At 44.2% G+C, this 19,676-nt stretch overlaps 1 protein-coding gene across 1 annotated transcript in view; it reads right to left on the minus strand.

Annotated features, from left to right (window-relative positions):
* Window positions 1–2,052: 2,052 nt before the first annotated feature.
* Window positions 2,053–19,676, minus strand: part of ADGRB1 (adhesion G protein-coupled receptor B1) — an 87,144-nt gene continuing 69,520 nt past the window's right edge. Inside the window, exon 13 of the mRNA XM_074988051.1 lies at window positions 2,053–2,250. Within this exon, the coding sequence (XP_074844152.1) occupies window positions 2,053–2,250 (198 nt within the window). The remainder of the gene's footprint in view (window positions 2,251–19,676) is intronic.

Genomic DNA, 19,676 nt, shown 5'->3' on the forward strand with positions numbered 1-19,676 from the left:
ACATCCGCAAGTGTGCGCACACACACACACACGCACACACACGCACACGCACACGCACACGCACACGCACAAATCAAACCCTGATCTACATTACCTGCTGTTTTGGCTCAGTGTGATGTTTTACAAATAGGTGTGTCACAATGGCCATTTTAGAGCTCATGGAAAATGGTCAAAATTGAGATGACTTCTTTTGCTGAAACAAATGTAGTGGAAAATAATTGGTGAAAATTATGTAAGAAATTCTGATTATAGTTGTTCAAAAAGAAAAAAAAAAAACAAAAAACCCAATAACAATTGACCATGTTAAAAAATGTTGATGGAAACTATTTAGCTTTCAAAGTCCAGACAAAAAAATTGGTCTTTTTGGCAGGCGAGAGGGGAGGGATGTTTTGTGCAAACATCACTGGACTTTTTTGCATGTAAAGATGCAGATGAACTTTTTCCATGAAAAAACACTGATGCTCAATTTTTGATAATAAATGCCCATTTTGTGGCCAGCTCTACTCATTTCCTTTCCTTCCACTAGTAACAGAAACCTGTTTCCCAGCTCTGTGAAGTAGTGAAGACAGAGTGGGGGTGTAAGAAAAATAAGCAGCCCATGTATATGAGCTGGGATAACTACAGTAATACAGAACATTCCAACCTACTGTACACAAGGGCCTGTTCATTTCTTATCATCCCAATTTTTCCACAGGTGACTACCACTCAATGTTTGGGAACCAACATTCTTGTTCCTCAAATGCACAAAACCAAGCCACGGAAAGATATTTGAAATGACAAGAGCCAAAGAAAGGAAAGGTCTCGGGTTTCAAGTTCTGTTTTATTGAAGAAAAGAAAAGAAGAAGAAAAAATAGATTTTTTTCCAAGTGTATGTTACTCATTTATCAGTTCGTCTCAATGTCCTACGGCAATATTCTCCGTATATTGGATGTCTCCAGGTACATAAGCAGGTCACTGTGGTTTCCAGGGGAGGTGGCTGGAAATAGGATGAATCAAAACAAAAAAAGGGGGAAAAGACAATGAGGCCAGATGAACCTTTTTGCAAGGTTCGCCTTGAGTGTATCTCTTTGTTTTTAACAGTCAATGAAATGACCTACATTCTTTCTGTTGTTTTTTTAACGTCTCTATCCAGAGACAGGATGAATGCGTTTGTTGTTGATTTAAGAGAAGTTCTCTTCCCACTCTGCATGTTCCGCTCTTCAGAGAGTTCAGGAAGTTCTCTGCAGAGGAATGGGGCGGGGGAAAACCCAACATGCTTCTCTTGATGGCCAAATGCTACAATTGCTGGCACCTCCTGCCCAACATCCACTGAGCTGGCTTGTATAGGTCCTCAGCTGAGGACTTCATTTTTCAGATTGGCGCGGGATGGTCTTCTCAACCACAGGATGCAACAACTTGGTACCTCCAGTTCTCTTCTTCTCCAAGAAGCTGGGCCAGGAAGGGAAGGGGAGGACGAGGACTGAAGTGAGGGGGAATTGTTCTTTCTCCCTCCGACCACCAGGCAATGGGACATCAGAGGCCAGCCAATGCTGAGCTTTCCACTAGAGTCTTTGGCCAGCCACCATCCTGACTAGGTTCCCACTGAATTAATCCCTGCGTCATTTTCCACCCAAGAGAACCCCAACCCTCTTGGCTTTTCCGCTGCCATATTTTCTCCCAATGTCCTTTTATAGCTCCCAGTTCCAGAGCAGGAAGACTCAACGTATCTGGTGATACGATCATCCTCGATCATCCTCTCACCACTAAAGTGTTGTGTTGGAGTTGTTCCCCACCCACCCCTCCCTCTCCCCTCCATTATTTTTCCAGGCTCATCTCCTCTTTGGGCCTACCCAGGGAAGATCGCACTGTTCTGTACCTACTGCTACTGAGTTCTATAAAGTAATACTCCCCTCTCTGCTGAGAATAATACAAAAGTTACTTCTCTTTTACCAAAGGTTTCAAAAGAAACCAAACACTCTTCCTTGTATAATTTTGATTGAATTTAATCCGTTTTTTAAAATTTGTTTGTTTTGTTTGTTTTTCTGGAAAAAAAGTCCCTTTTTTCCTTTCCTCTCAGACCTCCGTCTGAAGGTCTATAATGTCTTGTCCCACCAGGGGTATGGTGGCACCTGTTTTCTCCCACTCTACAGTTTTTAGTTCTAAGGGAGACTGTGGTAATGGTTCCATGTCTTTTTTAACCCATGATGGTGGTGAATGGACCTTCCTGATTGCTTCCCAGGGTCTCTTGTTTGGTGTCTGCTGTTTTTCTTGCTACAAAACAAAGGAGAGAAAGAGAAAGAAAGAGGAAAAAAGTTATTGTCAATCCTGCTACCATCGTCTTTCACCTACTAGATTTCTTCTTCTGTCTTTTTGTTTTAAAGACAGGGTTGGGTGAAGAGTTTCTGTTACAAGTCTTTCTGGAAAGAAAATTAGCTTTTCAAATAAAGAGGTTTGTTTTTTGGTGTGTGAAAAATGACGGCTAGACATGGAAAATTTCAGGCTTTCTACAAAATACTGAACTCAAAATATTTCTGTCTTGAGACAAACATTTTAGGTATTCAATTTCCCACCAAAAATCTAACATTTACATGGAAAATTTAGAAGACTATTATTTAGTTTTATTTTTCATAGATTTTTTTTTTGCTGAAAAATCATCTTTCATCAGCTGTATTTAAAGGCATGCAGTCCATTTTCTTACATTCATACCTATAGATACCCCCAATAAACATCTCATAAATGTAATTGCTTCTTGTATTAACGATATCTGTGACGATTAAAGGCTTAGTTCTGCAAAATCAATAGGAGTTTTTTACGGATTCCAACTGACACTTTTGGGACTTGATTCACCACTATGTTAGTGCAATTTTATGCCAGTATAGTGCCATTGATATCAACCCAAGAATTGCATTCTGATGTTTCTAAAGATACTGTGGAATGCTCTGGTGTGTTTTGTAGGGGTAACAAAAGGTTCCATAATTTGTGGCATGTTCTCATGCTCATATATGAGTGAAAAGGCAGGCACAGGTAATATTACCAATCAGCATACCATGATGCTTCCCCACATTTTCCCTTTGTAATAGAGATCTATCTCATGCTTTATCAGCCCTACAAAGATTAGACTAAAATGTGTTCTCCCAGACACCAGAACAGTGTGAAGTTCTCTGCAAACCACCTGCCAAGTGAAAGGGTTCGGTCTGGAAGAAATATTGGCAGAAAAGACAGATAATTCAGGTTAAGAGGAGCAAGAAAAACAGGGGTGAAGGTGTCAGAGGGGGAGAAGATGCACCTAGATTCACTCTATAGTTCTTGTGCTATTATTCAGCAGTATTGACCAGAGGAATCATATCCACACACTGAACTGTGGTGTTTTGGTGTACTTCCCGTGTGGGACACATCGTCTAGTCCCCGGTCCTGGATGCTGTTCTTCACTCCGCTACTGTAGACAAGTCCTTCTAGAATTTAAGACTGGAAGGGGTCTCCTGGATCACTGTATCCAGTCACCTGCTGTTGCAGGCAGCCCCACCACATAACCTTTTTTATTAACCTAACCAGCTGGATCTTCCAGCTACTTAGGTTTTTCGTCCCACTCCTCCTGTTGTGAAGCTCTTCCAGAATTTCACCCTGCCAATGGTGGGAAGAACCCCTCATCTAACTTCCTGCTGAATTTTATTCTTGGCCACATCATCCCCATTTGTTCTTGTGCCAGCACTGTCCTGCAGCTTAAACAGCTCTTCTTCCTCATACTTACAGGGACCAACCAGAGCCTCTCTCAACTTTTGTTTTTCTAAGCTCAACAAGCCAAGCTCCATCAATGTGTTCTAATCAGCAAAACTTTCCATTCTGTGATCACCCTAGCAGCCCTCCTCTGTACCTGGTTAGGCTGGAAACGATATTTCTTGCAAACTGGAATTGTCTGCATTTCCTTTCATCCATGTACTGAAATCCTGGAATGACAGTCCCTGCTGTATGAGCACCATAAGCTTACTTGGGCTGCAGCAGTGTAAATCCAGAGTAACACCATCAAAATCGCAGTTGTTACTCTTCCTTTGCACTAACGTAACTGAGATCAGAACCTGGTCCTTCATGGGTACCTGTGCCATGATCTAACTCATCTCTTCCAGTTTCACACGAACTGCTTCAAGGAGCACTTGAACTCCGTTTGAGAACGAGGTGGGATGATAGGCACAGTGTCAGTAAATAGCATCCCAAAGACAAGATGTCACAATACATTGTAGAACCAGTGGCTACTGATCTCAGTCCAAACCAAGTCCCCATCTATGGTGCTTCACAGAAAGGTGCACAAATGGTTGGATGAGTACACGTCCATGAGGCAACTCCTCTTCCTTCTTTCAATGCAAAGACCTCCTTTGATCGGGTTATTACTAAGGCCATCTTCAGCAGCAGGACTTTGTTATTTTAAGACCTGAGCTCCCACGCAGTTTCAACAGTTTTGCCAATGCACCTCAGTCCTGACCATAAGCACCCTCCAGCCCTGCCTCTCCACTCCTCAGTTCTACCCACATGGCATAAGCTTAAGTTGGAACTGTCCCAGTCATTCCTGTGCTGCAGGTCTTCCAATCACAGGAACCCAAACAATCTAACCCAGTGGCAAGCAACCTGCGGCCCGTCAGGGCTCTCTGTTTGGCCTGTGAGAGACTGTGTTCAATATTGCCTACAGGCAGGCTTGCCAGATTCTGATGGTTTCCAAATACATAGTGTTTTTTCACCTTTCTGGCATTATTAAAGCAACATGCATATAAAGCAAGGGGGCACGAGAAACAAAGTGCATGCTGATTGCACACAACCCTGACTGAGAGCTATGCGCTCTCCCTGCATCCAATCCAAGTACTGCTAGAGTTCAATTGGCTCACCCCACAAATTCTAGGTGCACAAGGGCAACAAGCCAAACTACCTTATTGCAGGAGATCATCTTGGATATAATGAACTTGCTGCCCACTGCGATGACAGAGGGCCACTGGAGCCTCTCCAGATCCTCTGGGTGGCTTTGAAAATCCAACTAGAATGTATTCTCCTGGGCCCTTCAATTCTGGGGCCTCTCAGGACAGAGATGTCCAACAAAGAGCTGCTACTTCTCTTCTGGAACTGGACTGAGACCCACCTAAATCAGACTGCAGCCCTTGGTCAGTCTGATTGCCTGCAATATGTCTCAGACTATGCCCACATCGAGAAACCTCCCCAGTGCAAGTGGAGTAGTCGGATAAGCTTGCACGCAAGTATGTCTTTTATGATGTGTCCTGGAAGGTACTTCCTGCCTTGAACTGTTGAGTAGCTGTTCACTCCTAAAACAAACACCGGCCTCTATGCCAGAACGGAAGGCACTTCTATGAAAGCTGAAATGATTCCTATGTGTTGCACAGAGTTCATGTAACGAGTTGGTCAATAGCTTTGGTATGAGAAGTACTATATAAATAAATGATAAGTGAGGGTTTTTAAAATAAGTGCCTAACAGTTGGTTCCTACCACCATCTTTTGGCACTTCAACAAGTGCCTTGATTTTCAAAAGTGCTGAGCACCCACTTGCTCCCAAGGACTTCAGCTGTTTGACAAAACAGGACATTTTTGAGAAACTGTTTTGACTGAATGAAAGAAATTGAATCTTTCTGAGTCAAAGCCCTTTGATTTTTTCCTCAGCTAATTTCCCTTTCTAGCTGCACTTTATTTCTTATAAACTTTTTAAACAGGACTGAAACCCAAGCAGAATGTTCCAACTTTTATAGAAACAAAATGGGTCAATTGATGACCCAAAACAGTTTTTTTTTAAGATTATATTTTTTCCATCAAACAATTTTAAAGCTGGGTGTTTGTCCCAGTTTGGGATGAAATATTTTTTGAAATCTCAACATTTTTCACTGTACAGAAAATCCATTTTCTCACCAGCTCTATTACCACTTCAATTGCATGTAGTGTAACGTACCAGGCTCACTGTAACCCACAGGCCTGGTAGACCATGCACTACCCAAGAAAGGCAGGCAACACTGGTGCTCTTGGCCCACCAGACAGGCTCGACATTAACGAATGTGTCACCTACAGAGTTGGTGGAATCTCCACCCCTAGAGGTTTTTAAGTCCTGGATTGACAAAGTCCTGGCTAGGATGATTTTGTTACGGTTAGTCCTGCTTTGGGCAAGGGGCTGGACTCGATGACCTCCTGAGGTCTCTTCCAGCCCAATGATTCTGTGATTCTCTGAAGGAAAGGGAGTGTGGGATAACAGGCAGCAAACCCTGATGTGCCAGAAGTAAGAGGCACACCAGCATTTAGGAGCCAGGACTCTAGTGGAGCAATGGGAACCCTCTCATTGTTTTGGTGAGTATTTCATCTGCCTGCATAGACTGATGATGCAGCACCTGTTCCCAGCCAGCTTGTCTCATTTTCATTATGTTTCACAGCTGCATTTGACTGAGGCACTAACAGTGCAAGGCCCATATTTTCCAGTGTGCCCTTCGACTTCAAGCTCTACAACTACATGGGTGCGCAACCTCCAACATCCTGGGCCCAATTATAAGTGCTGACCACCTGCAGCCCCCCCAGCCCCTGACTTCAGCTGAAAACATTTGTCTCCAGGTACACGCCCCAAAGTTACAGAGGAAGTAAATGGCTCAGCCAGAGTTAGTACCCAGAATCCTCCAGGCTCATGCACCTTTGTTCCACCAATTTGATAAATCAGCCTCTTCTGTTTCAGAAAGCACTTGCTGCATGACAGGTTAGGGGACAGTGGGCAGAGGACGCATCCTGCAGTTCTGAAAACCATGTAAGGCAGATAATACTGGCTGTCCTTGGTGACAGTCCAGGGATGGTAGATGGGCAGCAGGGTACCTGATGTAAGTAACAGGGGATGGCGGGGAACAGATGAGCTGGATGGCATGCAGGACTGCTGATAGCCAGTATGTGGGACACTGGATAGGCTAGAGATATTTGATGCCTGAACTAATTAAGATTCTCTGTAATTTTCATAGCAGAATTTATTGTAACAATTATTAGGCTTCATGTCACATTCCCTGGAAAAGACACTTTAATTTTCCTTTTAACAACTGCTGGTTATTGTTCCATCAAGCCTTTAAGAAGTGCAGGGAGTATTAAACAGGAACTGTAGCAGGGCCGGCCAGCCTGAGAGTGCAGGGCCTGGCTGACAGCCTCAAGATGCTTAGGACTGGGTTCCTAGGAACAGACTCTGTATTTGAAGTCTGATACAGATACTCGCCTTGTACCCCTGGGTGCTCAGCCCAGAACTGTGCACTCTGCTCCGGCTGCTGGGGAATGGAATTTTCCCACCCTGAAGAAACACCTCCAGCTACCAAGCCGGCTGACTGAAAGACAGCTAGCCAGCCAATGAGTGAATTCGCTCTGATATGCGCTACTGCATGCGAGGCAGACACATGGCCCAGGTTACTAATTACCTACAACAGTATGTTCTTTGGGAAGATCTGAAAAGCCTTTGAAAGCTCAGACTGGCAGTGGGGGGATGGTAGAAAGGAGAGTTTCTTTGGAAGAGCCTTTGATGAGCCTCTGAACAATATGGAATGTTTCTGACAGTGCACACCTCCATCTAGAGCTGTGTTTGTAGCAGAGGTCATAGAGACACAAAGCAGAGCTCTTCAGACTTGTCCATAACAGGATTCCCACAGATAGACCCTTGCCCCTGGCAGGCTGGAGATGTAACTTAACAATCCTTTCTTCCAGTCTGAGATATGTTGATTGGTATCAGAGCTGAGTAAATTATTATTATTATTATTATTATTATTATTATTAGTATTAGTATTTTGGTTCTGTGGCCAAATCAGAAATATGAGGGTGTCAGGGTGGGAGATTATTTTAGTTTGAATGAAAAGTTTTGCTCAATCTGAAATGATTTTTATATATTTATTTTCCATTACAATCTGGTAGCTTTTTTGATAGGATAACAAGGCTTAGGGATAAGGGAGAAGCAGTGAAGGTGGTATACCTAGACTTCAGTAATGCATTTGATATGATCTTGCATGATCTTCTTATCAACAAACTGGGCAAATACAACTTAGATAGGGCTACTATAAGGTGGGTGAATAACTGCTGGATAGCTATTCTCAGAGGGTAGTTATTAATGATTTGCATTCATGCTGGAAGGGCATAGAAAGTGGGGTTCCACAGGCGTTTGTTTTGGGACTGCTTCTGTTCAATATCTTCATCAATGATTTAGATACTGGCATAGAGAATATGCTTAGTAAATTTGCAGATGAAAGCAAGCTGGGAGGGTTTGCAACTGCTTTGGAGGATAGGGTCAGAATTCAAAATGATCTGGACAAAGTGGAGAAATGGTCTGAGGTAAATAGGATGAAGTTTAATAAGGACAAATACAAAGTACTCCATTTAGGAAGGAATAATCAGTTTCACACACACAGAATGGGAAGCGACTGTCTAGCAAGGAGTACTGCAGAAAGGGATCTAGGGGTCATAGTGGCCCACAAGCTAAATATGAGTCAACAGTGTGACACTGTTGCAAAAAAAGCAAATACGATTCTGGGATGCATTAACAGGAGAGTTGTGAGCAAGACACAAGAGGTCATTCTTCTGCTCTTCTTTGTGCTGATTAGGCCTCATTTGGATTGTTGTGTCCAGTTTTGGGCACCGCATTTCAAGAGGGATGTGGAGAAATTAGAGAAGGTCCAGAGAAGAGCAACAAGAATGATTAAAGGTCTAGAGAACATGAGCTATGAGGGAAAACTGAGGGAACTGGGCTAGTTTAGCCTAGAAAAGAGAAGACTCAGGGAGGACGTGATAGCTGTTTACAAGTACCTAAAAGAGTGTTACAAGGAAGAGGGAGAAAAATTGTTTTTCTTGGTGCCTGAGGACAGGACAAGAAGCATTAGACTTAAACTGCAGCAAGGGAGTTTTAGGCCAGACATGAAGAAAAAACTTTCCTAACTATCAGGTTGGTTAAGTACTGGAATAAATTGCCTAGGAAGGTTGTGGAATCTCCATCACTGGAGATATTTAAGAGCAAGTTAGATAGACCCCTATCAGGGATGGTCTATGGTGCTTGTTCCTGCCATGAGGGCAGGGGACTGGCGTCGAAGACCTCTTAAGTTCCCTTCCAGTTGTAGCGTTCTACAATTTTATGTCAATGAAAACAGCAGTGAAACAGGCACAGTCCTCTGACAATTGAGAAGGAGTAACTGATTGCAAAGTGGCTGGCTTAAACCATGTCTGGAGAAGATCACATGAGGCCCAGGCATGACTATCTCACGGACAGAGCTAATTTTTTGTTCAGCTGAATTACTTACTTGTTTAAAAAAACAAAACCAAAAAAAACACAAAAGTTTCAGCCCAACTCAAATGACTTGTGAATTTGAGTTCAATCCAATGAATAGTTCTGGCCAAAAGGAGACAAATAAAAATAAAAATAGAACATTTTGTTTCAGCATTTCCTAAGTCACATGTTTCAGCTTTTGGTTTCTTAATAGTATTTTGTTTCAGTATGTTGCTGTATTATTTGACTAAACAAGCAAACAAAAATAGGGAACCTTTCCCCAGATAAGCCAAATGAAAAATAAATAAAGATCAAAATAAAATAATCCGCATCCCCACATTTTTCTGATTTCGCCACAGAACAAAAGCTCTGTGTAAGAACACCCTCTATCAGGAATCAGCCAAGGTACAAGGCTGGACAAAGGTTTTATGCCTACTTTCAGAGTTTGTTTCTGTGATAGGTGCCTGCCCCAAGCTGGGCTCTAACGAGTTAAGGAGGCCGTGCAGGAAGCAGCCAATCAGAGAAAGGCTGAGAGGAGCAGCCAATTAGGGCCTGGCAGGCCCATAGAATAACAGCTGCAGGGCAGAGCAGCTCCAGTTAATTCTGGAGCTCCAGGATGGCAGACTTAGCACAGGGGTGGTGAAGCTATGGCCCGCGGGCAGGATCGGGCCTACAACTTGCTTGGATCTAGCCCACAAGACGTGGGGCTCCCCTCACCCACAGCAGCACTCCAGCCACGTGGGGTGCCTCACAGCTGTGCCAGTGTTGACTGGCTTGTGCCACTGCAAGGAAGGGGAGCTCCTCGCCTCATTGGCCTGATACAGGCAAGCCAGGGCCCAATCTGGTTCTCAGGCTCTGCCACGCAGGCCAGAATGCCTCTGTGTGCCACAAGGAAGTACTCAGTGACAGCATCAGCCCCCACCCCTTTTGCTCTCAGTGGCCAAATCGCACGGCCAGGCTTCAGAAGGAGTATAGGGTCAGGTTTTAATGTGAGATGGACACTGGGATGAGCAAAAGGCCAGATTTTGGAGTCCAAGTTTTGGGATGAAGCTGGGACTGAATTCTGGGCTGTGTCTGGGCCTCTAAATATATATCTACACAGGGTTTTGGAATGGGTGCAAGCACACCCCCCAGCCCAGCTTAACAGATTCAGGCTAGAGCAAAACTGCTGCGTTACAGAGCTTTGAAGTCTTGGCTCGAGCTGGGCTAGGCTTCATTGTCTGAGCTCTTGTCTGAACTCCGCTTCAAAGCATTGTCTCCACCCCTATTTTCAGAGCGCTAGTGCCAGCTTTGCAAGCTTGAGTCTGATGACCTTGACTGGGAGGCTCACTTCAGCAGGCTCCCAAGCTCTGTGTAGAGGTACCCTACGTGACCTTCAGCCCATTTCTGGTTCTTCCAGGAAACATGACCTGCTCAGGTACACTGGCCCTTTGAACTCTGGACTTTGCTCAAAGCCAAAAGTCAAACTAAGGCCGAGGTGGGCTCCCAAGCCTTGAGAGCTAAAATTAAATGTGTGCAAGAACCTCCAGCACTAGGAATCCACAGCATTGTACCTGGCTCCATTTGGAATCACATTTGCTGGTGTCAGCGCAAGTCATGAGCCAACTGTAAAACTAGATATAAAGAGAGCGAGAGAGAGAAGGTGGGGGTGGGGGGAAGGGGACTTCAGTATTGCTCAAATTCTCCCAAGGTGCCAGATCAGAGAACACCCAGTGACAGGAAGTGCAGGAGAATCACTTTAACTGCTCTCAAAGCAGGTTCTAAGCCCAGCAGAAACAAAGGGGACCCTTACATTGAAGCTGGCAAGGGCACATCTTTTATACGATGCTCTTGCAGAGTGTATTGCCTTCCATCAACACTCAGTACAAGCCCTAGAACCTCTGATTAATTTACTTGAAGGAGCAGCTTAGTGGCGCTATATGGCTCTCTACGGCCCCTGCTTTAATGTTCACAGCTAGTGAGAAGAGAGAGAGACAGAGCTTCGGGGAGTGGATGCTGAGTATCTGGCCCGGTAGTCTGTAATGGGCAGGCAATGATTAGCATTTGAATAGAGAAATGTGTTAGCAACAAGGTTTCCAGCAGCTTTACTTGTTTTTAATATAGCAGATAGGATCTGGGCAACAATTTGCAACAGCCAAAAAAAATGATGCAACGGGAGGGACCCAAAGTGATGCTGACTCCTCTGTAGGTGGAATGCAAACTTATGAGCCAGTAACAAACCAGGCAGAGCGATGTAAAGTGATCTTAAATTGCCAGAGAGGGACACTGTAAGATCTCCTTGGCTGGGAGAGAATGAGAGCTGGTGGAGTCTTAACTCAGATTGCAGTGGGGAAACTAGACAAATTGGAGGATTAGGCCAAAAGAAATCTGATTAGGTTCAGCAAGGACAACTGCAAAATCCTGCACTTGGGATGGAAGAATCCCAAGCATCGTCACAGGCTGGGGACTGACTCGCTAAGCAGCAGCGCTGCAGAAAAAGACCAGAGATTATAGTGGATGCGAAACTGGATAAGAGTCAATAACGTGTCCTTATAGCCAAGAAGGCTAATGCTGTATTGGTGTGCATTAGAAGGAGCATTTCCAGCAGATCTAGAATAGTTATTATTCCCCTCTATTTGGCACTGGTGAGGTCACATCTGGAGTACTGTGTCCAGTTCTGGGCCCCCCAGTATAGAAAGGATGTGGATGCAATGGAGAGGGTCCTGCAGAGGGCTGGACTCGGAGACCTCCTGAAGTCTCTTCCAGTCTTATGATTCTACAATTCTACGTTTCTATGAAACTGGAGGGAGTGGAAGAAGGTATCAGCTGCTTCTGTTGAGGGAATGTGCCCATTTTTTGCAAGTTTAAGGTCTGTTGAATGCCCAGATGGCAACATTTCCCAAGAATGCTTTTAATCATTTGCTTTTGCTCAGGAGGCTGCAGCTACTTCCTTTTGGTGCAGATGTTTCTCTGGCTCTGTGACCCATTGTCACCTCCAGATGGGGCTGCCCCAGTGTGCCGTTCTGGGTGATAATGGCCTGAGAACCTTGGCAGCTTCAGCTGTGCCCGCTCATTTGTACTGGGGTTTTGCTTGCAGAGTGTGTGTTGTCCCTTCGCTCTGATATCTGTGCTCCAATGGCAGCATCTTACGAATTTTTAAATGAGCTGGGCCCTGATTACCTCAGAGATCACCCTTCCCCATACGCTGTCATGACAAGCAGCATCCTCAGAGGGCCCTGGGATAAAAATCCAACCCAGTTTAATCATGAGCAGATTGAAAACAGATGCTTCTTGGAGATGAGATTGATAGATTCCAAGGCCAGAGGGGCCATTATGACAATCAAATCTAACTTCCTCCATAACGCAGGCTGGAGAACCTCCTTCAGGGATGCCTGCATCGAGTCCACTAGCTGCTGCCTGAGTTACAGGAGATCTTTTAGCAAGCTATTCAATCTTGACTTGAAGAATCCAAGAGATGGTGAAGTTACCACATCCCTTGACAAGCTGTCCCAAGAGTACACTCTGTTGTAAAAATCTGGATCCTTACTTCAACTTGAACTTGACTGATTCAAAATTCCAACCAGAACTTCTTGTTATGTCTTTGTCTGATGGATTTAAGAGTCCTAGGGTGCGTCTACATTAGGAACTAACGTTGAAATTAACTTCAAAGTTAGGCACTACATTGAAGTAGCCAGCAGAGAGTCTACACACTTTTTTCCTTACTTCAAAGTTAACTTTGAAGTAGGGAGCCCGACTTTGAAGTCCTAACTCCATTCCTGGGAATGGAGTAGTGCCCTGCTACCAAGTTTAACTTTGAAGTAAGGTGTGTGTACAAACTCATATTTGAAGTTGCTTACTTCGAAGTTATTTTTGTAATGAAGACACAGCCCTAGAGTATCTTTTATCATCCCTTTAGCAGTGAAATGTCCCTGATTGGTTCATCAGAACCCAGATGTGTAAGGCCCATTTATTTTATCTGCAGGACTTGGGTAGCAATGAGAGGAAAGTCTTGCTTGAGATACAGCTGGAGTTGGAGGGCACTGCCCTTATGTATTGACAATCAGTCCTATTGGATGATGTCATTTTTATCATAAACTTCTGAATGTGCACCCACAGCACTGGATGGACATGTTTTCCTAAACTGAAATAAACAGAAGAAGAGGTACAGAGATTACATATTACAGGGGATGATCTTGGACTAGGTGACTTAATTGGCCTCTCAGGCAAAGGATTAATTTAATATTGGCAATGCTCTGGAAGAGGCATCTAAATAATTGCTGTTAATACTGCTACTTCAAACTGGACTCTTCTATCTGGACTAGCTAGGGCTAGGTTCTCTATATAAATGCTGTTGGGTTTTGTCACAGACCTAAAGAAACACAATAGTTTATCTCTCTCACTAGCAGGAGTTGGTCCAACAAAAGATATCTCCTCACCATAACCTAGGACACTGTAAGATCCCCTTGGCTGGGAGTGAAGGCAAGCTGGCTGAGTCTTAATCCAGATCATATTGGGGAAACTGCAGAGGTTGGGATGCTGTCTGGCATCTTATTCTGACATTGTAAGCAACTTGGGGCAGGGAATGTATTAGGTTAGTGTTCAGACTTCACCTAGCAGAATAGGGTCCTGGTGCATGACTAGGGCTTCTAGTTGTTTCTGTAATAAGAAAATCATTCAGAATAATGATCAATACCACTATTTCCATCTCAGGGTCTTTAGGTCTGAGTGCTAATATACTTGTGAGGCCAGGAAAATAGGGCATGAGAAGAATGACATTTTAGTAGATCATGCTTGTGGCTGGTTTACACCAATTGAGGATCCAAACATATGTGTACCTGAGAAAGAGTGTCTAACAGGCAGAACAAGATACATGTTGAACCTGTTACCCTCAGGACCTGACTGGTGCCGTTTCAGATAATTTGTTGGCCCACAGGAGGTCAACATTGTTCGGCAGCATTACTAACACTTTCACTACTTACTGGGCTCTTAGAAGACATGTAGAGGTGAATTACAACTAAATAACAGCACAGAACACTGAAAGGCAGGACTGGTGGCTGTAAACAAACTTTATGGGACCACGGGAAACTTAGCTGGATGTTCATTTATCATGGGTATGGCCAATGAAAATCATGCCAGACCATGGATGTTGCTAGATCAGAGTGTGCCAGACTACAGAGGTTTAACCTGTACAGGCATTCTGGACTCCTGAGTCCTAGTCTGAGTCACTGCTGAGCATCAGTCTTCTACATCTGTGAGAAAAGTGCAATAAGTGCAATCCAGTAAATTCTTGGATTGTAGTGGAGACAATTTTTTATTCCAAAAGGTTGAAAAAGCTACCGAGTGGAGGCTGTTTTAGATTTGATTTTAACAAATAGGGAGGAATTGGTAGAGAACTTGAAGGTGGAAGGCAGCTTGGGTGAAAGTGATCATGAAATCATAGAGTTCACAATCCTAAGGAAGGGTAGAACAGAAAACAGCAAAATAGAGATAATGGATTTCAGGAGGGCAGATTTTGGTAAACTCAGAGAGCTGGTAGGTAAGGTCCCATGGGAAGCAAAACTGAGGGGAAAAACAGCTGAGGAGAGTTGGCAGTTTTTCAAAGGGACATTATTAAGGGCCCAAAAGCAAGCTATCCCGCTGTGCAGGAAAGATAGAAAATATGGAAAAAACTGCCTTGGCTTAACCAGGAGATCTTGCATGATCTCAAAATAAAAAAGGAATTGTATAAAAAATAGAAACAAGGAAAAATTACAAAGGATGAATATAGGCTAACAACACAAGAATGCAGGAGAAAGATTAGAAAGGCTAAGGCACAAAATGAGCTCAAACTGGCTACAGACATAAAGGGAAACAAGAAGGCTTTTTATAAATATATTAGAAACAAGAGGAAGACCACGGACAGGGTAGGGCCATTGCTCAGTGAGGAGGGAGAAACAGTAACAGGGAACTTGGAAATGGCAGAGATGCTTAATGACTTCTTTGTTTCGGTCTTCACTGAGAAGTCTGATGAAGGAATGCCCAACCTAGTGAATGCTAATGGGAAAGGGGTAGGGTTAGAAGTTGAAATAAAAAAGAACAAGTTAAAAATCACTTAGGAAAATTAGATGTCTGCAAGTCACCAGGGCCTGATGAAATGCACCCTAGAATACTCAAGGAGCTGATAGAGGAGGTATCTGAGCCTTTAGCTATCATCTTTGGAAAATCATGGGAGACAGGAGAGATTCCAGAAGACTGGAAAAGGGCAAATATAGTGCCCATCTATAAAAAGGGGAATAAGAATAACCCAGGAAACTACAGGCCAGTCAGCTTAACTTCTGTGCCAGGAAAGATAATGGAGCAGGTAATTAAAGAAATCATCTGCAAGCACTTGGAAGGTGGTAAGGTAATAGGAAACAGCCAGCATGGGTTTGTAAAGAATAAAGCTTGTCAAACTAATCCGCTAGCTTTCTTTGATAGGATAACGAGCCTTGTGGATAGGGGAGAAGTGGTAGATGTGATATACCTAGACTTTAGTAAAGCATTTGATACGGTCTCTCATGATATACTTATAAAAAAACTAGGCAACTACAATTTAGATGAGGCTACTATAAGGTGGGTGCATAACTGGCTGGATAACCTTACCCAGAGAGTAGTTCTTAATGGTTCTCAATCCTGCTGGAAAAGTATAACAAGTGGGGTTCCACAGGGGTCTGTGTTAGGACCGGTTCTGTTCAATGTCTTCATCAATGATTTAGATATTGGCATAGACAGTACGCTTATTAAATTTGCAGATGATACCAGGTTGGGAGCAGTTGCAACTGCTTTGGGGGATATGGTCATAATTCAAAATGATCTGGATAAATTGGAGAAATGGTCTGAGGTAAACAGGATGAGGTTTAATAAGGACAAATGCAAAGTGCTCCACTTGGGAATGAACAATCAGTTTCACACATACAGAATGGGAAGAGACTGTCTAGGAATGAGTACAGCAGAAAGGGATCTAGGGATTATAGTGGACCACAAGCTAAATATGAGGCAACAGTGTGATGCTGTTGCAAAAAAAGCAAACATGATTCTGGGATGCATTAACAGGTGTGTTGTGAACAAGACACGAGAAGTCATTCTCCCGCTCTACTCTGCGCTGGTGAGGCCTCAGCTGGAGCATTGTGTCCAGTTCTGGGCACCGCAGTTCAAAAAAGATGTGGAGAAACTAGAAAGGGTCCAGAAAAGAGCGACAACAATGATTAAAGGTCTAAACAATGTGACCTATGAAAAAAGGGTGAAACAATTGGGCTTGTTTAGTTTGAAAAAGAGAAGATTGAGGGGAGACATGATAGCGGTTTTCAGGTGTCAAAAAGGGAGTCATAAGGAGGAAGGAGAGAACTTGTTCTTCTTGGCCTCTGAGGACAGAACAAGAGGCAACGGGCTTAAATTGCAGCAAGGGAGGTTTAGGTTGGACATGAGGAAAAAGTTCCTAACAGTCAGGGTGGTCACACAGTGGAATAAATTGCCAAGGGAGGTTGTGGAATCTCCATTGCTGAAGATATTTAAGAACAGGTTAGATAGATGTCTATCAGGGATGGTTTAGATAGTACTTGGTCCTGCCATTGGGGCAGGGGGCTGGACTCGATGGCCTCTCGAGGTCCCGTCCAGTGCTAGTGTTCTATGATTCTATAAGAATCTTCTCACAGAAACAATGAGAGGGAACCCCAAGTCATCATGCCTAATCCACTGTGATCATGGGCAAAACCACCATTTAATCCCATTCATAAATTTATCAAGGATGCATTAAATGATGTAAGTGTACAAAGTGTTTTAAGGGCACCTGGGGAACAGCATCCCACAGACTGCAGAGGACTCTTGTTACTAAGCTGTAGCTCCTTCCTGGAAGTATTTGGAGATGCATGTTTTAATAACAAATATGAACAACTTATAAACAGTGACCACGTGTCATGGCTGCATTCCCAGGACATCTTCCCAAGCCCCACCTGTGAGACAAAAGCCAGTTCCTCCTCGCCCTTTCTGAGAATGGTTTCAAAATGGTTCGTCTACGAGACTCAAGCCAGATGGTAGACTCAACATTTTCCAACAGAAGCGAAGCAGCTCAATGGAACAGCAAGGGGGATTGTTACGTAAATTCAGAACAATAGAGCAAGCATCAAGCCTACAATTCAGTAAAAGCATTTTAACTCAGGCAGATACTTGCCCTGAATTTCAGCAGCAAGTTTCCTATCTGAAGCAGGTGAAGAGGAGTTGTGGAAGGATTAGGTTCTTCATTCATTCATTCAAAGCTTCATAACAAGGAGAGGAGCTAAGGCAATGAAACATGCTGCCCCGTAGGGGTTGGAAAATTGCTGTTGCTGGGGATAGTCAAGGCAAGACTAGATCACTGTCAGTGGGAGAGGTGCTTAGGGAGAAGGAAATTGAAGCTTTAGCAATGCAGGTGAATGGGCTAGAACACCCACTAGCTGTCCCTTCTCCTCCATGATACAGTGGAAGTTATGGGGCATTCCATGGATGCTTGTGATCTCATTTGTGTACAAAAGATGAGGCGCTTTCTACCCATGAGGAAATGTTTTTGGACACAAGCATCGTGGCAGGGATTAGGACTTGTCTACAAGGCTCTCCGAGGTGAAGCAGAAAGGCAGACTTACGTTAATGTTAGCTTTACCACTTCCACCAGAAGAAACGCTCCATCGTTTTATAACCTAAACACACACAGGACGGAAACTGGGGAAGTGTTCATGGTGTCTTGTCAGTTGCCTTCTCTGGCATGGGACCTTCCTTTTAGGGCAGATGGGAGACAATGCAAAGGAACAATAGTTTTTCTTACCGGCTTAGGACCTTGCAAAAACAAACCCCACTATTGACCACTGAATACCAATGCTCAGAAGGCTTCTTACTTTGTGCACATAAGGAAGGAAAGGGCATGGCCAGGAAGTGAATTAGGCAGCCCAGTTTTAACATATACATCTTCTCAGTTTGACTCCAGCACAGGTTGGGACAGCAACACCGCCGTCCTCGAGCAAGGAGGAATCCCAACCATTCACAACTTCCTCAGGCAGCGGCGGCTCCGCTGGCTTGGACACGTCCACAGGATGAATGATGGAAGGATTCCAAAAGACATCCTGTATGGTGAGCTAGCCTCTGGCAAAAGACCTCCCGAATGCCCCCACTTGCACTACAAAGATGTATGCAAGAGAGACCTCAGAGAGGTAGACATCGAGCTGGACAACAGGGAAGAATTAGCAGACGACCGCAGCAGATGGAGGCAGGGGTTACACAAGGGCCTTCAGAAGGGCGAGATGAGGATCAGACAGCTAGCAGAGGAGAAGCGAGCGCACAGAAAGCACACTAAGGACTTTCCAGACACCCACCACATCTGCAAGAGATGCAGCAAGGACTGTCACTCTCGTGTGGGTCTTCATAGTCACAGTAGACGCTGTAAATGAAGTCCTCAATTGAAACTATAAAGGACGCAATCCATAGTCTATGCAGACTGAAGGATGCCTCCAAAAACCTCTGAAAGCTGTTACCATCCAAAAGCCTTTTGATGGTGTTTCTGGAACCCAGTCTCCTAACATTAGACTACCAAATAAGCTCAAATACTTCTCTGAGTTATCTGAACAACCTGGATTTGCCAAGCTGGTCTACGACTCTTTCATGGAGAGGCCTCCTTGAAATATCAGGCCCTTCTGCCTCCAAGCCTGGGCAAAATCAGGAAATATGGAGGACCCTAGAAAGTGAAGAGTAAATTAACTGTTTCTCAATCTCAAATAGCAAGCCAAGGCAAAGGTTAGGGTTGGCTATTGAACAACATGAACCTGTTTGCCAGCCCTAGGGCCTTAGTCAGTAAAAACAGCCAAACTCCACATGCAGAATGCCTGCAATAAACCACCATGCACAGTAAAACTGGGGATTGCATGGAGCAAAATCCTTAGTCCCAGCACCAATACCTATACAATCCTAGTCCAGATCTCACTGTAACATCCAGGCCTGGTGTTTACAATGAACCAATCTAGCTTGCCTCTAACTACATCCTATCAAAATGAGCCCCAGCCGTCACTCATTGGCTAGTCCTCTGGCCGTGCACAGATGGCCATGAATGCCAACTCCACCCTCTTTTGAAGATGGATGGAGGACATGCCAACCAAAACAGAAAAATTCCACCTCAGAGCAGTTCCCAAGGGTCTTATAGAGAACAGCCCTGATCCAGACCACCCACCACTCTGCAGATTAAGCTCCTCGCCAGCCATTCAGCACCCGGCTAGCAGAAATGGAGGGCTCAGACACCAGACAGATAGTCCTTCAGGCAGCCTGCTTTTCCTTCCTGGGGCAGCTGAAGGTCTTTGCTGAGATGGTTCTTTCATGCTGGAGCTCACACTCGTGTGAAATATGCCATCCCCAGTGGTTTGCTCAAACCCTGCATGAACCACCTCATTGACTCAATGGTTTAGGACTTTTCATGGATACATACATTGGAATTGATGGCAACAAT

Source organism: Carettochelys insculpta, chromosome 2 (genome assembly GCF_033958435.1).
Source record: "Carettochelys insculpta isolate YL-2023 chromosome 2, ASM3395843v1, whole genome shotgun sequence".
Taxonomy (NCBI): Eukaryota; Metazoa; Chordata; order Testudines; family Carettochelyidae; genus Carettochelys; species Carettochelys insculpta.